We start from the raw sequence: 22124 nt of genomic DNA, 5'->3' as shown, positions 1-22124 counted from the left end.
AACAATGAGGAAAACAGTTAGTGGAGAACTTGAAATCTTAAACGGATCAAAAGCAGATGCAAGATGCCCACTTCACTGCTTTGTGCCAGCACTTAGTTTGAATGATCGTCCTCTTGATATAGAGGGGTTGTGAGAACAGCTCAGGGAGCAGCTGGTAAATCTCCACCAGATTTTGGTCGACCTTTTCTCACCTGTCCAGATGAACTTGATCTGTTGTAAACGGTTTCAATCAACCACCATATGCACAGCATCAAGGAGTGTGGTCACGCCTATAGTGCAGTCAGAAGATATTAAGACAAATTTTAACATTTTAGCAAATCTCCAGCAAATTTTGGATGTAAAATTAAATCATGTCTATTACATTTAAGTACTGACATTCATCTTTTTAAGAGCATTTGAGTCTAATCACACCAAGGGGTGACACTGCAAGACTGACATCTGTTTTGATATCAGTTTTGCAAGAGCTACAAAACTCAGTAGTTTTTAACGTGTTTAATGCCTTTATCAAAGCATTTTCCATGTCAAGTATCCGATTTAACATGCTTCCACACAGAGATGATTGATGGTTGTATCATGATCTGTTGAGCATTGCTCACTAGCTTCCTTGTTTTGGTGTTAATGAAAAGAATAACATTTGCTAATAGGGCAATAGGACATAGAGATAGATACTGGGAATGCTCCTGGTTGAGTAACACAATTGAACTTTGTCTGGAGTCAGACAAATCAATAGAGATTGGTGGGGTCTTTTTTCAACATACAGAAGGTAGTTAGAATTTTTAACAAAAAGTGAATGGTCGATTAAAGCAAATTAATGTATGAAATGAAAATGACCATGCTTAAGAAAAGAAAAAACAACAAAAGAAAACAGCTTATGCATTTTGTTCCTTAAAACATTATTGATTGATACAAAAATACCCAAATGTCACAGTCCAGCCCAGCACTTACCTGTTGCTGCACAACTAGCCTATTAGACTCATCAGGAGGGTATTTAAGCAGCACTGGCATTCTTTCCTGTTGCCAGATTGTCTATGCGTCATGCCAGACTCTCCAGCGTTCACTGCCTACTTTTTCTCCGGTATTCACCTCGCCTGTTCCTGACTACTCCGTCTGTCCAGTCCCTCTGTCTGCGGGTGTGCAGATCTCACCACCTTGGTGGTATTAAAGAGCGTGTTCCTCCTCTGAGAGTGGTTTCAACCACGCCGAAATCTGTAAGTGACTTCCGCATTCGATCCACTCTCATCACAGGAACTCCATCTGAGCCGGCTCTCTGCTCAGCACGGCACAGTGTTACCCCGTTTGTCCGTTTCTCCATATTCCCCCGTAAATCAGCCAGCACTGGGTCCTCCACTAGCCCATTACACCAAATGTATTACTGTACTTCACTCAAATAAAAGCCAGTTGTCAAATAATGGAAGTGAGCATGATCTCCTTGAACAAATAAAGGACGGTCCCAAATACAGTCTCAACTGCATTGTGTAGTAACGTACTAGAAAGTACTGGAATGGAACTGTGCAAGAACAATTTCCTTGTAAATACTTCCTAATAAAAGCCTTGTCAAGAAATGAAGAGATCCTATGCACTGAAACTCTTTTTTGTTAATCTGAAACGGATACAGGAAATGCAGAATATAAAGAGAGAAAATCCCATCTAATGGTAATTCATTCAATTGTATTCAGCTAAAAGAGTGGTAGCTTGTCTAAAAAGCTCTGAGCCTTACATCCTATCAAAGAGTTTGCGATGGTAATATCCCATAATTGATGGCTGAGTCATGTGCCAAATGTTTTTTTTCTTGAAAGACCAGCTCATATTGCCAAAGACACAGCCTGTATTGTGTGTTGGAATGATCCGTCTCTGTTAACATGTTGTACCTCTCTTTAATGTCAGTGATATACTGGTCTCCACAGATCATTCTCCACCTAGAATAAGCACACATGCCATTCCTATTATTTGAGACACAGGGATACGAGGCCTGATTTAGACCATTGTCCTGGACAGCTTTTTCTGGGCCAACCTGGGGGGGAGAAAAAAAAAAATCTCTCTCTCTCTCTATGTATATATATATTTCTGCAATATTATACTATATTACATAGTCCATGAGTGTGGAATATTCTTTTAAATCCAACCCAATTTGACTCTAACAGAAATGCACAGTGTGGATTATGCCTGTAATACTGGCTTTTGTAGGCACAGAAAAAAGAGAAGAAAAAAGAAACTCCGGGAGAACTTTGCACTGTCAGTTGAAAAGGGTGTGTAAAATGACATAGATCCTCATATATTTAGTCAGAAATTGTCTTCATAAATGACATTTCACCCACTAGAAAGGAAAGGAAAAGCAAAACTCAAAGCATAAAGAAGCATGTCATCTTTATATAGAAGAGGGTTAGTTTGGTTAGTTTGTCTCAACATTTGACTTCACCACACTGATGCTCCCTGGCCACTGGCTTCAGTCAGACCTCATTTCACGTTTCAAAAGTCTGAATGGGGTTAGGAAACCTGTGTGTGTGTGTGTGTGTGTGTGTGTGTGTGTGTGTGTGTGTGTGTGAGAGAGAGAGAGAGAGAGAGAAACCATAGAAAGTGGAATTGTATGCATTTCACCCCAGCAAGGAGAGAATGAGAGAGCACTGACCGGTGGGCCTTTGAGGGAATCATGAGCCAGTCTGTATTTGCATGTGTATGTCTGTCAGGGAGAAACAGTCTAAGTCCAGAGTCCAGTCATGGCCATGGTGGTCAGTTCAGATCAATCACTGGATTCAACCGTTTGCCTCTCTCACCATCTTTCCTGGTTACCCACTCTTTGTTTTATATGACTATTGTCAAGGAAGAAAAGAGGCAAAAGATTAGAGGTGTGGAGAAAAGCCTGCAAGTATATTAATAAGTTTTTGGGATGAGTAAAGCATGGCTACACAGAGACGCAGAGAGGTAGAGAAAGATATGTAAGCGCAGAGGTAGCCGAGGCTTTCAGGTGTGATTTGTGAGGAGAGCGCCGAGCGTTTCATCTGAATTCAGCCAGGTTCTCCGTAGAAGACATTGATCAGAATGAGATGTGAAGCGTGGCGATGGAGAGGATGAACGGGAGCTGAAGAGATAGAGGAGGGGGCAGCTGGTTGATGGGAAAGAAAGAGGAAGGGAAGGGGGGGTGCCAGAATATGATGCAGCGCTTATTATTAATGTTCCCATTTCTACAGTAATGCCTCAGAAGTAGGAAAAAAAAAACCTTTATTCCCTGTCTTTATATTTCTTCCCGATCTACCTCAAGAATGAAAGTTATCCTTCAGTGTTCTCCATCCAGCGTACTCCACTTGACTTTTAATGATATTACATTGGTTTTCAACTCTTTAAAAATCATTGGTATGGAGTTCAGATACCAAGGTTCAACTTGTCATTATATTAATGTGGCCTTGAGAGAAGTAGAGGGAGTTTCTCAGTGTATTGGAACAATACTCCAAGGAACAATACATGTCTCTGGTCCATTGTTCCTTGCTATACACAGTTCTGCCTTTAAAAGATTCAATGTAAGCCCTTCTGTACATTTCCTAAACATTTGGGAAGCTATGTACAAAAGATGGGCAAGCTGATTCCTTTTCAGCCATTTAGGCTTTGAGGGTTAAAGAGATCCCAACGTGAGATAAAGTATATTCAAGAGAAATACATTTAGGTGGACTGTAGAACATTGAGGTATACAGTAAAAGAAAAAAAAGGAAAAAAAAAAAAAAAAAAGAAAGGTTGACCAATATCAATCAATAAGAATTAAGGAATATATTATTGACTTCACAAACAAACAAACAAGAAATTATCACTAGCATGAGACCAATGTGGTAATTTTCTTGTCAATATTTTTGGGTGTGGGGCTGTTGAACAAAAATCAAATATTACTTTCAAATAAATATCTCTGCTGGCCACTGCTTTATAACCTCCTGACAGCATGATGCTGACTTCACTGCAACCCTCCTCATGTCTACTCCTTTCTGTACTCCTGACTTTGTGGCCCCCCTCCTCAATCATTGTCCCCCTTCTCCCCTTCCCCTCCCCACCTCTTCCCTGACTGCAGACATTTCTATACTTCATGAGAGCGTCTCATTGGCTTTTAATGTCAAAGATTTTAAAGATCCATTATCCTGTGCTTGGAAGGAGACAGCAAAGAACTTGACCTATATTATGGAGAAAACCTATTGACCCGATTTCCTCAGGTTTTTTTTTTTTTTTTTTACTTCTTCAGTCCATCAGTATGGAAGTATAATGCATTAATGTTGCAGATAAAGACAGTGGACACGAGCTTCTTTGAGGTAATACTCGGCCCAGATTTTTTTGAGTATGGAATAAATGTGGCTATAAAAATATGGTACTTCAGTCTGTCATAGGCCTTGTTTCCATCAGTGTATTTTTGTGCACATTTTGTGTGTGAGTGTGGTACTGATACAAAAAATGCAATTACTTACTTAAATATAACAATTAGATACAAATCCAAATGGCATCATGTCAAAGACAAAAAAAATTAAAATGACAAAGATATTGCCGGGGCGGCACGGTGGCGCAGCAGGTAGTGCGCGTGCCTCACAGCAAGAAGGTTGCTGGTTTGAACCCTGGGTCGGGCAGGGCCTTTCTGTGTGAAGTTTGCATGTTCTTCCCGTGCATGCGTGGGTTCTCTCCGGGCACTCCGGCTTCCTCCCACAGACCAAAAACATGCTCATTAGGTTAATTGGTGACTCTAAATTGTCCGTATGTGTGAGTGTGAGTGTGTGAGTTGTCTGTCTGTGTGTCTGTGTATGTAGCCCTGCAATCAGCTGGCGACCGGTTCAGGGTGTACCCCGCCTCTCGCCCATTGCTAGCTGGGATAGGCTCCAGCCCCCCGCAACCTCGAAATGGGATGTGCGGGTATAGAAGATGAATGAATGAATGAATGAGGATATTGCCAAAAAACAATCACTGGGGTCATTTTTGACCCCACTTATGCATCTAAGGGTTAAGAAGATCCATCCCCAACAATGCCACCTCTTATCCTCTTAGCTTATAATGGCCAAATGGTACACTGTACACACCTGATGTCAGACTGTTCACAGAAGTGAACTGGAGACACATTATGTACATACCATATTTATTCCTAGATTGGACTCACTTGCAGAACAGCCATTCCACATACAAGGACACTGATTAGACATCCCTGTAACACCAGCCATGACTATAATCACTTTTTGCACTTGCTACAATGTCCTGCAAACCAGTTTGTTCTCAGGGGGGTCAACTGACACTACCTCCACATTCTGTTTGATTGATCATTCAAGCAATGCGGGGAATAGGGTTTATAGATATGCAGAGACATAATAAACAGTAGGACTTGTTTCATCATTAAATTCCCATATAATCCTCAATCCGTGATTAATTTAATCTGCACAAGACTCTACATGCTCTCAGAAACATAAATGCCAATGATGCATTTGCAGATGCATTTTGAAATGGTAAATGGATGGAATAAATGAAAGCTCAAATCATATGAAACATCAGTCAGTGAACAATGATCCATAAGACATAACCAGTATCAAAGTTAAAACCAGTTCAGCACAGACCATTTTGGGGAATAAGTGGAATAGATGTAAACTGCATTAGGGAGCGCAATCCAGTCTCACTGAATGAGGTCCAATCAGTCCACAACCCTGAACATGAAGTTCTTTCTTGTGGTTCAACCAGGGGCGTCACTAGTTTCTGAGGACAGGGGGGGCTTAGCCCCCTGGAGATGCACAGGATATGAATGAATGTAGTAGACATTAGGAAATCCAAAAAACAAATAACGAACAAGAACCGGGATATAACTTTCCCACTTTTGGACAGATTTAGTAGATACTCAATTGTTTTAGGCCACCATTAAATTTTAATGAAAACACATGCCGAATTTTTTTTTTTGATCAGATTAACACCATCAACAAGAAAAACACAACAGATTTAACAGACATACTCTACTGCAACAACAAAAATAAACAATAAACTCAGGAAGTCTGTCAACAAAAAATACCTATAATCATTATTATATTATTAATTAGCCTATTATTATTACTATCATCATTATTCTTCTTCTGATTATTACTACTACTACTACTAGTAGTAGTAGTAGTAGTAGTAGGCTAGTATTAGTCTGCTTATTATTACTATTATTATCATTATTATTATCATCCACTCACGATAATGATAAATTAATCATAGTGGAATCAGCTCAACTCAGTAACCCGCAGTGTGCATCCATAATGTGAGAGAAACACAACTGATGCTGTGCCCCCAAAGGCTGAAGAGAGCGCAGGGCACACTTGACACTACAACCAGGACCATGATATTAGCTACTGGCTAGCTAATTAGCATATGCAGTGTTCCTTTATGGCTGGAATCTACCTCTTGGCCGCAAAACAACAGAGGTAAAAGACGTGAGCCGAGATCGCCTATACGTCTTTTTTTTTTTTCATTTAATTTATTTATAATTTTTCTTTTTTTGTAAAATGGGAAATGCTTGGTTCATGGTTCAATCTGCTGTTAACTGTGGGCTGGAGCTAACTAATTGCTACCAGCAGTGATGAATACTTACTTTTTTGAAAAACCTTCGTATATCCATTCTTCTCCTACTGCTGCTCTAGTCAATAGTTGGCTCTGTGTGCTGCAAAGTTAGGTACACGCGCTGCAACGCGCTGCAGGGAAAACATGGACTGGATTCTCAGTGATGTGGGCGTACTCTACATGGCCAAGTGGAATGGACTGGGTAATGGCGCAGTGAAGGGGCTCTCTACCTTACACCATGAAATAAAGGGAAATGGACAGATTTCTGATTATAAATTAATGACAGGTAATGTGAATATTTATTTTAACTCCTATTCTTGCCCTGTTATATAAAATTTGTCAGAGATTTTTTTTGTAAAAAAAAAAAAAAAAATCAATAAAAAAAAAAAAAAAATCAATAAAAAATATCAAATTATTTAGGGGGGCTTAAGAACATTTTAGGGGGGCTGAAGCCCCCCTAAAATAGGCCTAATGACGCCACTGGGTTCAACACAGTTCACACTGTGTGTGTATGAGTGTCTGGGTGTGGGTGTGCATCTGTGTCTATGCATACATGAGTACTCTTACCAATCAGGGATATCAGCATATTCAAATGCAATCCCACCAACACAAAACCCACTACACCACAACACTGTAGTACATAAGCAATTTCCATTTCATTTTCCCTTCCAGTGCTTTGTCAAACTGTTCAACCTCAAGAGTCATAGTTTCCTTTCTGCCTCATCACTGTTTAGCCTACTTTTTCAGAAATTCATGCAGAATCACAGCTTGAATTCTTCAACCTAAACTGCCTACTGAACTGTAATACATTCACACATTGAATGCACTTTCCACATCAGCATTCTCTTGCTGTGTTTGCACATGTGGTTATTGGTCTGTGTAAACTAGATTAGCCAGACATGATTACCTATGCATGCATTAAGTGTAAAGAGCAGCTATTACAAGGTAATGAGTGCTAGTGTTATGTGTTAAGAGCTGGATTGGGGTTTTGTTGTGTTCCTTTTGCAAATGTACTCACATTGATAAAGTGGTAATAGCATTGGATACACTATTAATTTGTTTCAGTAAACCATTATCACTATCAAGTATTTAGCTAAAACCCTACATTAAGTTTTGAATTGGGATATGTTTAGTCATCATATGTTTATGTCAGTGAACATGAATGAAAAAACAGAAAATGTAAAGACTCATAAATAATGTACAAATAGGATCTGCAACATAATAAATTATGTCAATGTATGCAAGAAGATCCAAAACACTTCCATGTTAAAGCTGGATTAGAGTCAGTGAATTTTCTTTGACAAGTTTGATGATACCCAGCCAGTGTGGCATGGCAGATAAGCATAACATCATTTACATCACATGTTGGGTCCTGTCTGTCTCAGAACTGTTTTATCTAAATTCCACCACCACATCTACTCTCCCACCAGGGGAAGCAATACCCTGGAGCATGTTTACATGAACATGCCTGGTAGACCACCCCTGCCACCATTTTGGTCTATTACTTATTTCCCTGCTTCTCCAGCCAACTTACTCCCAGCTGATAAGAAGGGTCAAAGCTTCAGGAAAAAAATTAAGATGAAGCTACAGCCCTGTTTTGAATGTATAGGCACATGTTCAGAGATGGTGCCTCCCAGGAGAACCACATCAGTCTTGAAGATTATACACCAACAGTTACATCAGACATCATCACATTAAGCAAATGTGTTGATGATGTGGTGAGATCACAAAGACAATAAAATCATTCCCTAATCAGAAAGCCTCGATGAAGGGATAAGTGAAGCCTCTATCCCAAGCCAAAAAAAACCTCAGTCAGAGCAAAACCAAAAGCTGGCAGGAAGGAAGGAGGCAAGCAGAGACATCAGGAGAGACTGGAGACCTCAACACCGAAGATATGTGGCAAGTCATCCAGACCATCATAGGCTACCACAGGGGGAGTGTCCACACCGTCTGTGAAGTCTCATTTGAGGTGTACACATTTCATGCACACTTTGATTTCCTCAACAAAGAGTCAGTGGTAAAGTCTATAGCACTCATCCTCATTCTGATTAAGTGCTTTCAGAAACTGGTTCTTCAGCACATCAAAGACAACATCCCAGCCAACCTGAACCCTCACCAGCTTGCATTCAGAGCCAACAGATCCACAGAGGAAACCATCCACAAGAATGCTGTTAATTTATTTCAAATCAGCATTCAGTACAATCTCCCCATGAAACTGGTAGGCAAACTTAGCACTCTGGGCTAGAGTACTACATTCTGTAACTAGACATTGGACTTCCTCACAGACCATAGACAGTTTGGATTGACAGTCATATGTGCTTGATGCTCAGCACTGGAGCCCCCAGGGCTGCTTGCTCAGCCACCTCTTGTTCATGCTGTACACCCATGACTGCAATCCCTGACATGTAGAGAACTCGATTGTCAAGTTTTTTGCGGATGACATCATCATCACCATCATCAGCCAGATTCCAACTCAAGTCAATTTTACTTATATAGCCAGAATCCCAAATTACAGTTTGCCGTTAATGGGAAAGGGGAAGGCATCTCATGAAAAGCAATGCCTCTGTCTACATCAGTGGAGCTGAGATAGAGCAGGTGTTTTAGGTTCCTGGAAATCAGCATCACAGATACCTGTCATGGCCGTCTCACATCTCAGAAAGCTCAAAAATGACTGCATTTCTAAAGGAAACTTAAGATTCAGGTGCCAAGTTCTTGTTAACTATTACAGAGGAGCAATAGAAAGCACCCTGCCTGGAAACATTACAAAATGAACATGACCCAGGACAGGAGGATCTCTGCAGCAGGTGTTTAAAACTGCCCATAAAGTCATTGGTACCCATCAACCAAGTGTCAGTGATATCAGTGCAGTGAGGTGCCTGTGCAGAGGCTAAAGGATACTAAAAGACAATTTCCAACCCAGAAAAAGCCTGCTGACCCTGCTGCCATCTAGCAAGTGATACAGAAGGATCCACTGTTGTACCACCAGACTACAAAGCAGCTCCTTTCCTCAGGCTGTGAGACTCCGTGCTGCACCATAGATATGACCTTATTTTAATGACAATTTAATCATCCATTTATATAATTTTTGGTTTGTGAGAGCAATACAGAGACTGCAACTACCATTTTATGATACAACCCTGTGATGTGGAATGCTAAAAGAATCTTCTGTGTACTGGCTGGATACAGTTGGCAATTTTTGGGGGTGGGAAGCTGGTGTCACTATACTCCCACTGGTAGGTAGAAGTGCCTGTGCAAAGGGAGAAACACCCTACTGTACTACTTATAGTCACTGAGGTGCAGGTCAGTTTAACCTTGTGGTTCATCAGTATCATGTCAGTTGTCGAGCCAATATCTTCTTCTTTTGCTCTGTTTTTCTCCATCCAGCTCCAGTCATTCCTGCAGATCAGCGTGTTCCAGATCCGGGTAGACGAGTGTCCGAGTTCAGAGTGTGCGGGGGCCACTGGCTGCACCAACGTTTTGAATGTGCGGGACACACCCACAGTGGTGGATTGCGGGACCATGAGTCTTGTATCTGTGACAGTGGAATCCACAGCTGTCTGCTCCTGCCCAGGTAGAGAACAGTCCCACCAGCCCTGCACTGCATATCCCAGAAACCCCTGCTTCAATGGTGGCGTGTGTGTGGACACTCAGCATGGATATAGGTGAGTTGAAAATGAATGTCATACCCATAACTGAGTCTAGGGTGAAGAGTTTCGTTGAAAGCAGATAGGTTTAATTTGTCTCTGGGTGAAAATCCTCATTTCACTTTGACTTTATCACAACTAAAACGACGATAACCGAGAACATCAATCCCATTTAGTTTCCCAAGTAATTTACAGGAGAGAGAACTTAGAGCTTAGATATGACTAGAGCAAAAATGCCCAAAAAGTGAAAATGTGCATAAATAAATGAATACAATGATGCAATATTCTGCAACTGTGTACATGTTAAAGTGGCAATATTGCTGTGGTTGCATTTTACTGAAAAATGGTCTTGACACATATGTTCAAACATGGATATTTGCAAACACATGCTATATATTAGTTTTGGCACCTAAGAGCTCATCTGTCAGTCTGACTTTGCCTTAATCAACGAATAAAATAGGACTTGAAATATACAACTCCTTCCATTTTTTTTTTTTCATATAAAAACATTGCCTAAATTATTCTAGTCTTTTTTCTCACATGTCCCAACATGTAATTGTGGTTAAGGAGGTTGGCAGGTTGAGCTGGGAGTAACAGACAAGTGTGAGAGGAATCACGAAAAGTGCAATGGGTAGTTTTGGACATTATTGTCCACCGGAATGGCTGTCTTGGTATATGTGTGTTTCCCTGTCTCTGTGTTTGCTTGTGTGTGTCGGTGTGATTAGAGATTGAAGCTGAAGCCATGTAGGGAAACTCATTTAACACTTTAGGCAATTCTTTTTATTTTGACTGGAGTGCTCCTCTCTGTCTCTTTCTCTTTCCTCTCTTTGTTTCTCTCACTGTCTTTGTTTGCTGTTGCCTGGCTGTGGAGGTTAAAATTTGAGGTAATTACTTTAACCTTTGTTTTTCTCTTGCTTTCTCTTGCTCATGTCTGTTTGAGCTGCCCTGTTAGGCTGAAATACGAGAGTTTTGACATCGTTTTTTTCTCTGGGGGGTTGTAATACTGAAACAATATGGACCTGATGTGGAGCCAGCCTGATTATTCACCATATGTTGACTATGTTTACGGCCTACTACCAGAAAACTTCACATGCCAGTTGACCTGTCAGCTCTGAACACATATAGTGTTCTTTCATTTCTAGTAATATTTGCACATTTTCTCACCATGAAAAACTTAATATCCGCTCTATTTGAGAAGCTTTACAATGATAATAATCAAAGAGTATGATCACGTAATTGGAAAGGCATTCATGAATGAATAATCTCAAGACATTAGAGGTGTTTTTGAATGGCTAATGCTTAGGTGTGATTGTAAACCTCAGCACTGCTTAGCTAATCCTACATCCTGCTTGTGTGCAGGATCAGGCTCGGGGAGCAGACATAACAGACATAGAGAAATCCCAAGCAAGTCATGTTATCATTGGAAAAGAAAGCACACATGGAGAGAGTGGCTCCATCCCACAGTTTCAATGATCTCTTTTGGTGCATCAACATCAGTAAACATCTTCCAGTGCTTCCAGTTTTATGCTGACTTTTTGGTTCTGCCAGACATGAAGAATTCCTAATGCTGCAGCTTAGATGGTCTACTACCTGGCCTCCAGATGTAAAAACCGCACAATGTGGGATGTGCTGTTTGCTTATGTAGGAAAAGAGTTTGACACAGTAAATCAGGTTCCAGTTTGGCTGTTGCTGTTATGGCCTGACTGCAAAAAAGCTCAAAGGTACACATCAGAGGAATATCAAGATGAACACCACAAGCACTTATAGCATTCAATGTTTCTGAGCTCATTCCCAGCTTTTAGTAATGTCTAGGCATGGTGAATGAAGACTAGGGATATTTTATGAGAAGAAGAGCAAGGGAGAAGATGGATGTGAAGGGAGGTATTAAAAGGAAATTAATGGAGTAAACACAACCTCAAAGCATATTCTTTTGAGAGGGTGCCAGTGAGATGAAGGCATCATGCCTGTGGTGTTTGTGTGTAACTGTGTACGGGTGTGTTCATGCTGTATTTAGTTTAGAGGAAAAAAGATGCCGTTGGTTAAAAATGCGATGGAGATTACCCCATCAAAACAAACGACAGTGCCACTAAAGAAAACTTTTATTTAATACTATAGCAGCAAATGTTCTAATAGTCCCTGAACCGCAGAGCTCTTAATTTGAACTCCCAGGTCTTTTGTGCACTTATTTTGCTCATTAACAGCAAAGTATGTTGTCTCTCACTGATGTGTTGTTACTGTCGATGAATTAATTAAAGTGAAGTTGCAATTAGTATTTTTATTCATGCTAAAGGGAATTCCTGAACTCTGTCATAGCTGTTAACAGCTGTTACAGCCGAATATAGTCTTCATCTCGTGGAGCAATTTCAAATTTGAACGGCAAAGTGTTGGCAGCTTCAGCTGCAGTATGAGGCAAGGAGGGAGTAGTTACACTAAGCATGTTTGAGGGAGTTCATTTAAACTCTAATGTTTACTCATCATTCATTTCATTTCTTTGGACATGTGAGAGCACTGACATTGAGGTACCACATAACTGCATTCAGTATCCATTATACAACTATTTTGAATCAGCAAAATTAACTTTGGGAAAGCATTATCCACAGATTGCTTTTTGCCATCCTCGTGGCAGAGTGAAGTTGATGGCAATGTTGGTTGGTTGCACACATTCATGACCCCCTCATGAAGGATGATCCTTTAACCTTTCATCTATGTTCTGGTTTCAAATGTGGGGGCAAAAATTCTGATTTTGAAAAGTTGAACCAGTGAACTTGGTTCCTAATAATCAAGACCAGATTCAGGACTGAACTCAGTCGGAGTCAGTGACTTGCTGGGGGTCTTGAGTCTGTGTATCAATGACTCAGTATGACAGAGTAGGGCCAAGAGGACTCACATTCAAGTCTGATCATATCTTTTTGTGATGAAATGGTGAGTGTGATCTTGATTATTAGGACATGTACTGCAACTCTTTGTGGTTGCGGCTGCTCCTTAATAATGGGGCATCATGCTGCTGCCAGTGTTAATGTTCTCTTTTTGATTTGGTCTGTTCATGCTCTGCTAAAACCAGCAAACAAAAAGTTTCATCGCCACAGGAAATGGATGCTGAAAACATTTCAGCTTTTCTTTTTAGGCTCATTTTCAGCTACTTCTGCTTAAGATGTTTAATTTCTAATCTAAATCTAATCTTAATCTCTAAATTTCTTAACATGTAAAATGGGTATTAACACCAAGGATGGTGTAATACAGCAAGGAATACAGATTTGTTGAGATTGCATTATTAAACTTTCAAACCCCTCCCAAAGACTTCCTAAATATCCTGCCTTTATATTCTTGGATTCATAGAATTCAAAGAAAACAACTTTGGGACAGCTGGAGACAGTCTGACAATTTCCTCTGTACAAAACACCCTTATTAGCGCCAACGTCCTGATGCCCAAGTCCGAATGTGTCTCCCTTGCTTCCAGCAGCAATTCAACACTTGAATGGCTGTTGCATTCATCCTCTAATACCAATGTCAAAGCTCAACTATACAGTATGTAATTTTGCATATGGGCACTCACATGGCAAGAAAAACAGCAAAATGAAAATATGTAGACTTTGCATGAGTAGCGTCTGGGGCTATGCAGGAAATGATGTGGAAATGGAAGAAAAAGAGTTTTCTTTGCAGCTTTGACATGCTCACAGAGAAGCCACTGTCACCGACACAGGGATGACACCGTAACGTCGAACATAGTACGAGGGAAAAGGAGAAGGAAACTGCTTGAAATTCTTTCTCCCGGGGTGAGACAAATCTCACAACCCTCTGCTCTGTAATAGGTAGGATGGGTCAAATTCAGAGGACAAATTTCTCCACAAGAATTTTAAGAATACACCTTAAATTAAACAGTTGATACTCAAAATGGGTACAGATATAGCTGACGGTAGGAGGATGCAAGAAAGACAGAAAAGCACATGCAAAGTTTTTGAATGACATTTAGTGCTTTCCAGCATACGTTTCAAATCAAAGAATTACATTCCTACTCATGTGTCCTTCATCCGTCTGTTCATCGTTAAAACTGCAGCATATCCTCCCCACTTTTCCTATAGAAAAGCACTTACTTCAATTTGACATTAAGTGCCTGGGAACCATGCTCAGATTTTGCAGCATTTGGGTTCATAACATCTAGTTTACAAGGCCTTGGTGGATGCAGACATCAGTGCTGCAGTTCCTGACAGGATTTAACTGCCTGGTCTTGAGTCTGACTTGCAGATGAAAAATGAGACTTTCAGAACATTCTTGACAGAGTCTTACTCAAAATACAGCTCTTGTTTTCTTCTCTGTTACCTATCGTTATAAATAGAAACAAACCTTTCACAACCTCCCGCTAGATGAAAAATCCAGCATGTTAGCTGTCACATACTGCCAGTTCTTGTTTCGAATAACTAGCAAACAATTGAACTGAAGGAAAGTGTCTTCATTAGCATAAATCACTCAGTAAACAAGGCCAAAAGTGGGGCGAGAGCATTTCAACAAATCCTTTTAACTACAAACATGATGACGAAATAGGCTCTTTGGTGCTTCTAGTGGTGGAGGAGACATGACCCTGTTTAACTTTGTGTAATTCAGCCTGATGCTATGTGTATCCTCAGGCTCGGATCTTTAATGGTGGAAGTGAAGGGCTCTTTGCAACCAATTAAATGAAACACCAGTGTGTAGACCTAAGCTTTTATCACTATCTCAGCTGTAACTCCATGCAGATTTTGAATGTTATGATGAAATTAAGAGTCAATTTTCACACTCCTGCAAGCTGAAATCATCTTTCATCAGCTGAAATCTGCACATTGTTGCGTTCAGCAGTGTTGAAATAGATATATAAGTTTATGTAGGTAAACAAAATTATATATGAACTACAACACAGAATGCAAAGCCGTCCAGTTGACCTTGATATTACATCGTTAGCTACAATTTTTTGTTTATTTGTTTTTAGCTTTTTATAGAATAGCAGCTTCTGTTTATTGGTGTCTCATAGCATCATTTGTTGCAGGATGTGGCTAAGTGGCTAGCAGAACTGACACTAAATACTATAGCAAGTTTTAATTTATGGACAGCTAGCTATAATTTTTTTTTTTGCTTTGCTTCTTTTGGACTAGCACAGAAGACTGTATTAAAGTCAGTCAAAGGTTAAACAAGGCGAAGAGTCGACAGCAATGCTAGCGGCTCTGTGAGGCCGTCCTTGCTTTTTAGAATAAAAAAAAAAAAGCTTGCACCATGTCATTTACAGAGCAGTTTAATTTCGGCTTGACTTTAACATCAAACAACACTGGGCCATGCGGATGCTATATAATTATGATTATGACTAAAATAAATGACAGATTTCAGCTTTGAAATTATCATCTGAAGAGAAACATCCACAGTACATTTACACAGACAGGGAACCAGTGAAGAACACACACGCAGGCCATATATCAGTCCTTGGCAGAATTTAGACATCACAGAAGAGAAAATCGTAGTGGCAGCTGCCGGTACAGGTGCTCTATGAATAAGATGTTCAAATGCTTAATCCTGAAGCAGCAACAGAGATATACGTGTTCAGCAGCACACACACGTACTCCCTCTGAACATATGTGAGCACAGATGAATGTCTCATCACACACGTGTTCACTAAGCTTTCTTGCTGTGTCTTGTAGAAGTTAATTTTACCCTTCAGCTTCATTTAATTAGAAGCAACGAGTGGAAAGGGCAGGATTTCAGTGTGGATGGCTGGAGCCAGCGTGTAATGTGGCTCACCGCTGGACCAGAGTCGGATGACTGGCTGGATCCACTGTAGACATAATCCCTGGATTACACACATGCACACAAACACACACACACACACACACACACACACACACACACACACACATGCACAAATGCATAATTATTACAGATGTGGACTTTTTTCTCTTCTCATTCTCTCCCTGTTAATCTCTGCAAACAATGTTGCATTGCTTTGTGTGGTGAGACGCCTCTGTTATCCAGTTCAGAGTAGTAATGGAGCAAATATCGTGATTGTGTGGATAACGTGAAGTGGATATTCTCCAGAGGACTCATCACAAAATGTGGGTCTTAATAAGGTATTTTAAGTCATTAAGTCAAACTTTTCCAATTCATTTCTGTGTGTATATATAATCACAGTACTCCCTTGTTGTTTGTTTTATCCCTGGTTGTTTTTTGTATACTATATTCATTACTTGTCAGAATTGTATAGTGTGTGTTTCAGCATGTCATCATCTTCCCATTCCACCGAATTAGAACAAACTTAAATAACTTAAGAGAGAGTAGGAAATACAGCCATTTGTGTGTCCACCACTGTCATCAAAACACCAAATGAGGGAAGAATTCTGGTCATTCGTCTGTGATTCTGTAAGAAGGGGTACTGAAACTGCTCTGTTGACCGGTGGTAGCAAGGACCTTAAAAGTCACATATATGTCCTTACATTTGTCAGCCATCTATTCATTTATATTGGTGTTGTAGGACAGCACCTGCTCTGTAGGCTTTACAAGCTGTGTGAACGCACCAAGACCTTCGCTGTGACGATTTCACTTTCGGGGACACTTCTCTTTCTGCCTGGACATGTTCAGTGAACTTACAGACCTTCCTCTCTGTTGAATTAATCTTGTACTCCAGAGTAATGCTGGACAAATTCATCTTCATTTCAACATGATAATTTGACAGTCAAAGTCTAGGGTAAGGTGTAAACCACTGTTGTGGAAGTACATCCATACCTGCAGATGCAGGATTTATACATCAGGCTTGAGAGACAGCATTTACTGATTCAGAGGTTTTTACTAGTTACTATTTATTTATCACTTCATTCATCCCAGAAGCTTTCCCTATTAGCTATATTATTCTAATTGGCTACTTGAAACTCGAGAGAAAACAAAAAACTTGCCTTTAATTCAGATGAACATGTCAAAATGGTGCTTATGAATGATATATTTCAGCTTCTGTTGCCTCTAAAATATCATGTGCTGCATGTCTTTTATGAAAAGTGAACGTGGACCAGAATGAAAATGCAGAAAATCTTTCTTTGTGAAGTGTCAGCCAAGTAGATGACAAGGAAAAAACAAGGCAAAACAGGCGAAGTTGTCAACCCAGAGACACAGATGCTGTATGATTGTCACATTTTCAATCACGCTACAGTACCTGAGCTCTGCAACATCCACTGTGTGATTCTCCAGGTTCAGAGGGGGCGAGAAATGGGATGTCAGGGATAAAAAAAAAAATGAGGATAGGAGGGGAAGAGATGCGAGAAATAATGGAAACTATGAAAAGAATAGAGCAATGGGAGAGTTGTGAAGAGAATGTGAGAAAAAGAGGAAAAACAGGAAAGCGGAAGGTAGAAGGCAGAAAATGGGGGCAAAGGATGGGAAATGATTACCAGAGGAACATAAGCAGGAAAGATGAGTCGAAAAGAAGAGAGAGCACAAGGTAATGTAGATAAGAGATAATACAAGATAGAATTACTGTAGGATAGTTTTCTGTTCCAGAGGCTTTCAGATATGACCCCAGCCCAACATATTCAAACACATGCAACAAGATTATGGGTCAAGATTGGAGGAAGAACATGCAGATAATGGAGGCACTGGGATTAATAATGAGATTAGGGGAGTGACAGGGTTGTGGGTTGAGGGTGGGATTACGGCTGCCAGTCCGACATTAACAAACACAATTCCCAACAGACAGTGAGTGAGCAAAACAAAGCTGCCTTAAGAGGATTGAAGGGCTTGGCCGTTGTGACTAAAACTGTCTCAGATTGTCTTGCGCTCAGAGAATTAGGATGACATTGTCGAAATGGAAATACAGGCATGAGCGTTTTCTTGGTGACTGAAGTCACGCGCGTTCATGCACACCATTGTAAATTATGGATATGTTTTAACACAGCAAAGTCCCTGAAAACTTGACTTCAAATCCTAAGTATTCTTCTGCCACATTAAATAGTCATGACTTAACAAGTACATTCAAATTTAAAGGAAGGGGGAAAAAAATCAATAAATGGATATTCGATACAGACATGGATGCGCTGCGGTCTCTTCGTAGATGACACTCATTAACACTCTGATTTACAGACAACGTGCGTCATAATTCATGCAGTATCATAGACATAATAATCACCAGTGAATGAGCCATTAACACTCTCCTGTGTCTCAGACTGACATTGTCTATGCATAGTTATTATGTGCCACTTTCTCATGCACACAGTGTCTTTGATCCTTACTGCTCATGTCTTGATATTGTATATATTTTGTACTTACATCTTGCAGGTCCACCAGTTGTTTGGTTTGGTTATTTATTATCACTACGGTTAACCTGTGTCCATTTTTTGGCATAGTGTATGTTTTTGGATTTGCGCCTCACCGTTAACCTGCTTACTTTTATGATCATTACTTTTAACTCATTTACATTGGCTTTGTGTGCGTAGTTTGGAATTGCACCTTTCTGTTGACCAGTATCTATTTTCATTACATACAGGTAACCTGTTAACATTTCAGACATTGTGTACATTTGGTTCGCACCTTATTGATGATTTGTATTGTGTATGTATTTGCACTAATGATATTTGCACTATTTCCTACTTTGCACTGCAACTCCTACGTAGCAATTTCTCCCAGGATGAATAAAGTTCTCATATCATGTATCAAGAGTTTCAACAGTCAAAAACTCAGCTAATCTGCTTCATCAGTGATGAAGTGGCCTGGCAACATAAGCAAACAATATCCCAACTGTCACCAGATTAAGATTCAAATTTTGCTAAATCCTGATTGATGCAGAAAAGTAAGTGACATCACGATTTCCACTTAAAAAAAAAACATACACACAGGAAATTAACCAGATGGGAGGCAGATGTAGCCATCGCTTAGTTCCATCTGTGATTTGAGCACATCCTACATTATTCAATGACTCGGTACATTACTGTCTGGATTCACATCATGCATATGAACAGTGCTGGGTAAGTTGATTGACAACATGTCATCAGTTACACATTACTCACTGAAAAGCCATTACATAACTTTACTAATTACTCAACAGCAAAAATAATTATTTCTATTACTTCTTAAATCATTAAAGCCAAGGGAACTTTGAACAAAACCAGGGGACTCCTGAGTGGAAGTTTACCTTTGGCTAATGTAGCCAATGAGCATTTCTCCTCTTGTGGTGGAGGTTAATCAAGCTAACATGCTGCACCAGTCTGTCCACTAAACCCAGACAGACCAGACCAGACCAGATCACGGTATTACACTACTGAAGAAGTACTCATGTTACTATAACATGTTATTAAGTAGTGTGTTACGTCCCAACACTGCCTACTAGGTGCTGAGGTCACTGGACAGCTGGTTTAACGACTGCTTGTGAATAACTTAAGTAATGTTAATAACATACTAGCCTAAAGGTAATAAGCAAAGCATCAGAGCATCGATGTTTTTCTGTTCAGTAAGTAACTAATATAATGCTGTGTGTTTACTTGTACATCCTATTGCCAACAATAGCACTAGGTGTGTTAAGAGTGTGTGTGTGTGTGTGTGTGTGTGTGTGTGTGTGTGTGCGCATTTGTCTCTTCTCTTTCAATCCTGGTAGAGAGCTGGAGCAGGAATATTAACACAACAAATGAATGAACACTTGGATGAGAAATGAACTGTCTACAGAACACCAAGATGTGTGTGTCAACGCATGCACACCATCGTTTTGTGGGTTTGAAGGATCCACAGGGCTAAAACTTGAGAATCAGTGTGAATAGTCATTAGGAGAAGAGGAATTGCCGTGGAGAAATACTCTGAGCTATGTGTTTGTGTGTATAATCAGGAGCAAGGCTGTTTGTGCAGTTTGTACTTTTCATAATTGCTGACAACAGGTAAATTGAGAGAGGGGAGTTTTCTTTTTTCTGAAATTATGCAAGGCTTTCAGATTGACATACAGCTACTTAACAAGAAAGGATGAAGGAGGCGATATTGAGAAACAGATAAATGAGAGAAAATGATTTGGCGTATGTGTAGAAGGTACTTTGAAGGTCAAATCCACCTCCACACACATCCAAAAGCTTAAACAACAGCTATTAATTCATTCATTAATTGTATTTTATTTTATTTTTATTTTTTTTTGAGTTTATTCTGCTTCTTGGTATATTTTTCTTATCCACTTGGACTTGTGATTGCAGAAGGAATAATTAGATATGTCCTGTGTGGTACAGAAAAATTGTTCAGTGATATTATTATTTATTTTTATTTTTCATGGTGCTGTTTGTTGAGGATACTTCTTTTTACTTCTCGGCTCTTCAGAACTATCTGACAATAAAAGAAAAACCTTTGAGAAAGCCAGTAAAGGCAGAGACAGGGGCACAAAGGTTTCTACTCATCCTGGAAATAAACAGTTTACCGATTTTCCACTCAGGCTGTTTATCAGAGCTCCCCAGCACGGATAATACTGCCATCTGAAAGGGCTAATTTATGGTCAGTATCATATTATTGATGAATAGAGTGCTCTCTATTATGTAGTGGAAATGCTGTGAACACACTCCCAACTCATGTCTCATGGCAGCACATGCGAGTTTGATGACATTACAACTGAAATGGCCGAAACTCAGAATAACTTAAATTACATTATCCTTCAAATGTAAATATTGATTACCGCTGACTGGTAAATGTGGTAGTTTTTATTAAATGTATAGACTCTCATTGCTTTCTTCTCTCCTTTTTTAAATGGTTGAATAAATTGGTTAGCATGTTTGGTTCCATTGCTAAAGTTGACATGCTTGCCAGCTGTTTGTGCCTGCAACCATTAAGATTTATGATTCAACTCTGGTGAGAAGCAGTTGTTTCAGATGTGTGCTGGTCATTGTTGAGAGAGGTGGATAATCATGAATAGGAACCTGGGTTCAAAACAATGAAAGGGAGCCCAGCTGTATATGAGTCAAATCCCCGCTGTACTAAACATTGGCTAACAGTACTTTCCTACTTTGCTAGAATGGTCTCTTCACACACAATTCTGCATTGTTATGGTAAATTGGACCATAACATAGCAACTATTTGTGTTATTGGTCTTCAGGCTATTCAGTTACTGGTGTTTGGGCAGCTATGGTTAATATAATTCATAGTAAATAAAAAGGGATTCAGGTTGTAAATTAATGATAATGATACACTTTATTTACGTAGCACTTGACAAACATTGAGCACAAAGGGCTTTCCAAATAAAATGCAATGACAGAATACTACAAAAAATAAAAATGCAAAAACAATATTTAAACAAGGCAAAGCAAGAAATATTTAAAAAAAAAAAAAAAAAAAAAAAAAAAAAACAATAAGGACATAATTATAAAAGTAGTGAGATTAAAACATCTAAAGGTTATGCGAGTACACTCGTTTAAATCACACTTCCGCAGAGAGGAGCATATTAGCATGTGCAGCGAGCCCTGGCTTTCAGTGGGAACCCTGTTTATTACTTATTTGTAATTACTTATTGTCCCATTACCGCGACAGGATGAGTCAGGATCTAACCATCAAACTGTTCTGAATGAAATAGCTGTCCTCAGGATTAGCCCCGAGCTCTATCAAATCTATCAGGACATTATTTTACTGAAAGTAAAACTCTGCTTCCTCAGGAGTTATATGTATTTCTCCAAGTGTTTGCAGTAGTGGCATACTGGTTGAATAAAAATGTTTTCATATACTGGACACAACCTCTTGATTCATTAACGTAAACAACAAATTTTGACAGCAGACAGTTAGAATGTAAACACAGTTTAATGTGTCACATTTACTCTATCGTGACACCTCCCGGAGTTTGGACTTATTACTTACAGTGCAATAAATCCCCAATAGATTTAATAGAGCTCATTGCTCATCTGGTGCATCAAGCAACCCTATAACTTCAACTATAACAGGGTACAAGGTCTCTAAAATTATTTCTTAAGCCACTAATGATAATTTATTTATTGCACT

General features: G+C 39.6%; 1 protein-coding gene across 1 annotated transcript in view; it reads left to right on the top strand.

Annotated features, from left to right (window-relative positions):
- Nucleotides 1-22124, top strand: part of LOC143323213 (neural-cadherin) — a 305557-nt gene that overhangs the window by 209826 nt on the left and 73607 nt on the right. The window contains exon 26 of the mRNA XM_076734978.1: nucleotides 9919-10196. Coding sequence (XP_076591093.1) covers nucleotides 9919-10196 — 278 coding nt within the window. The remainder of the gene's footprint in view (nucleotides 1-9918; nucleotides 10197-22124) is intronic.

Source organism: Chaetodon auriga, chromosome 1 (genome assembly GCF_051107435.1).
Source record: "Chaetodon auriga isolate fChaAug3 chromosome 1, fChaAug3.hap1, whole genome shotgun sequence".
NCBI classification, from domain to species: domain Eukaryota; kingdom Metazoa; phylum Chordata; class Actinopteri; order Chaetodontiformes; family Chaetodontidae; genus Chaetodon; species Chaetodon auriga.
The sequence above is the reverse complement of the archived record's forward strand: the minus strand, read 5'-3'. Positions and strand labels throughout refer to the sequence as shown.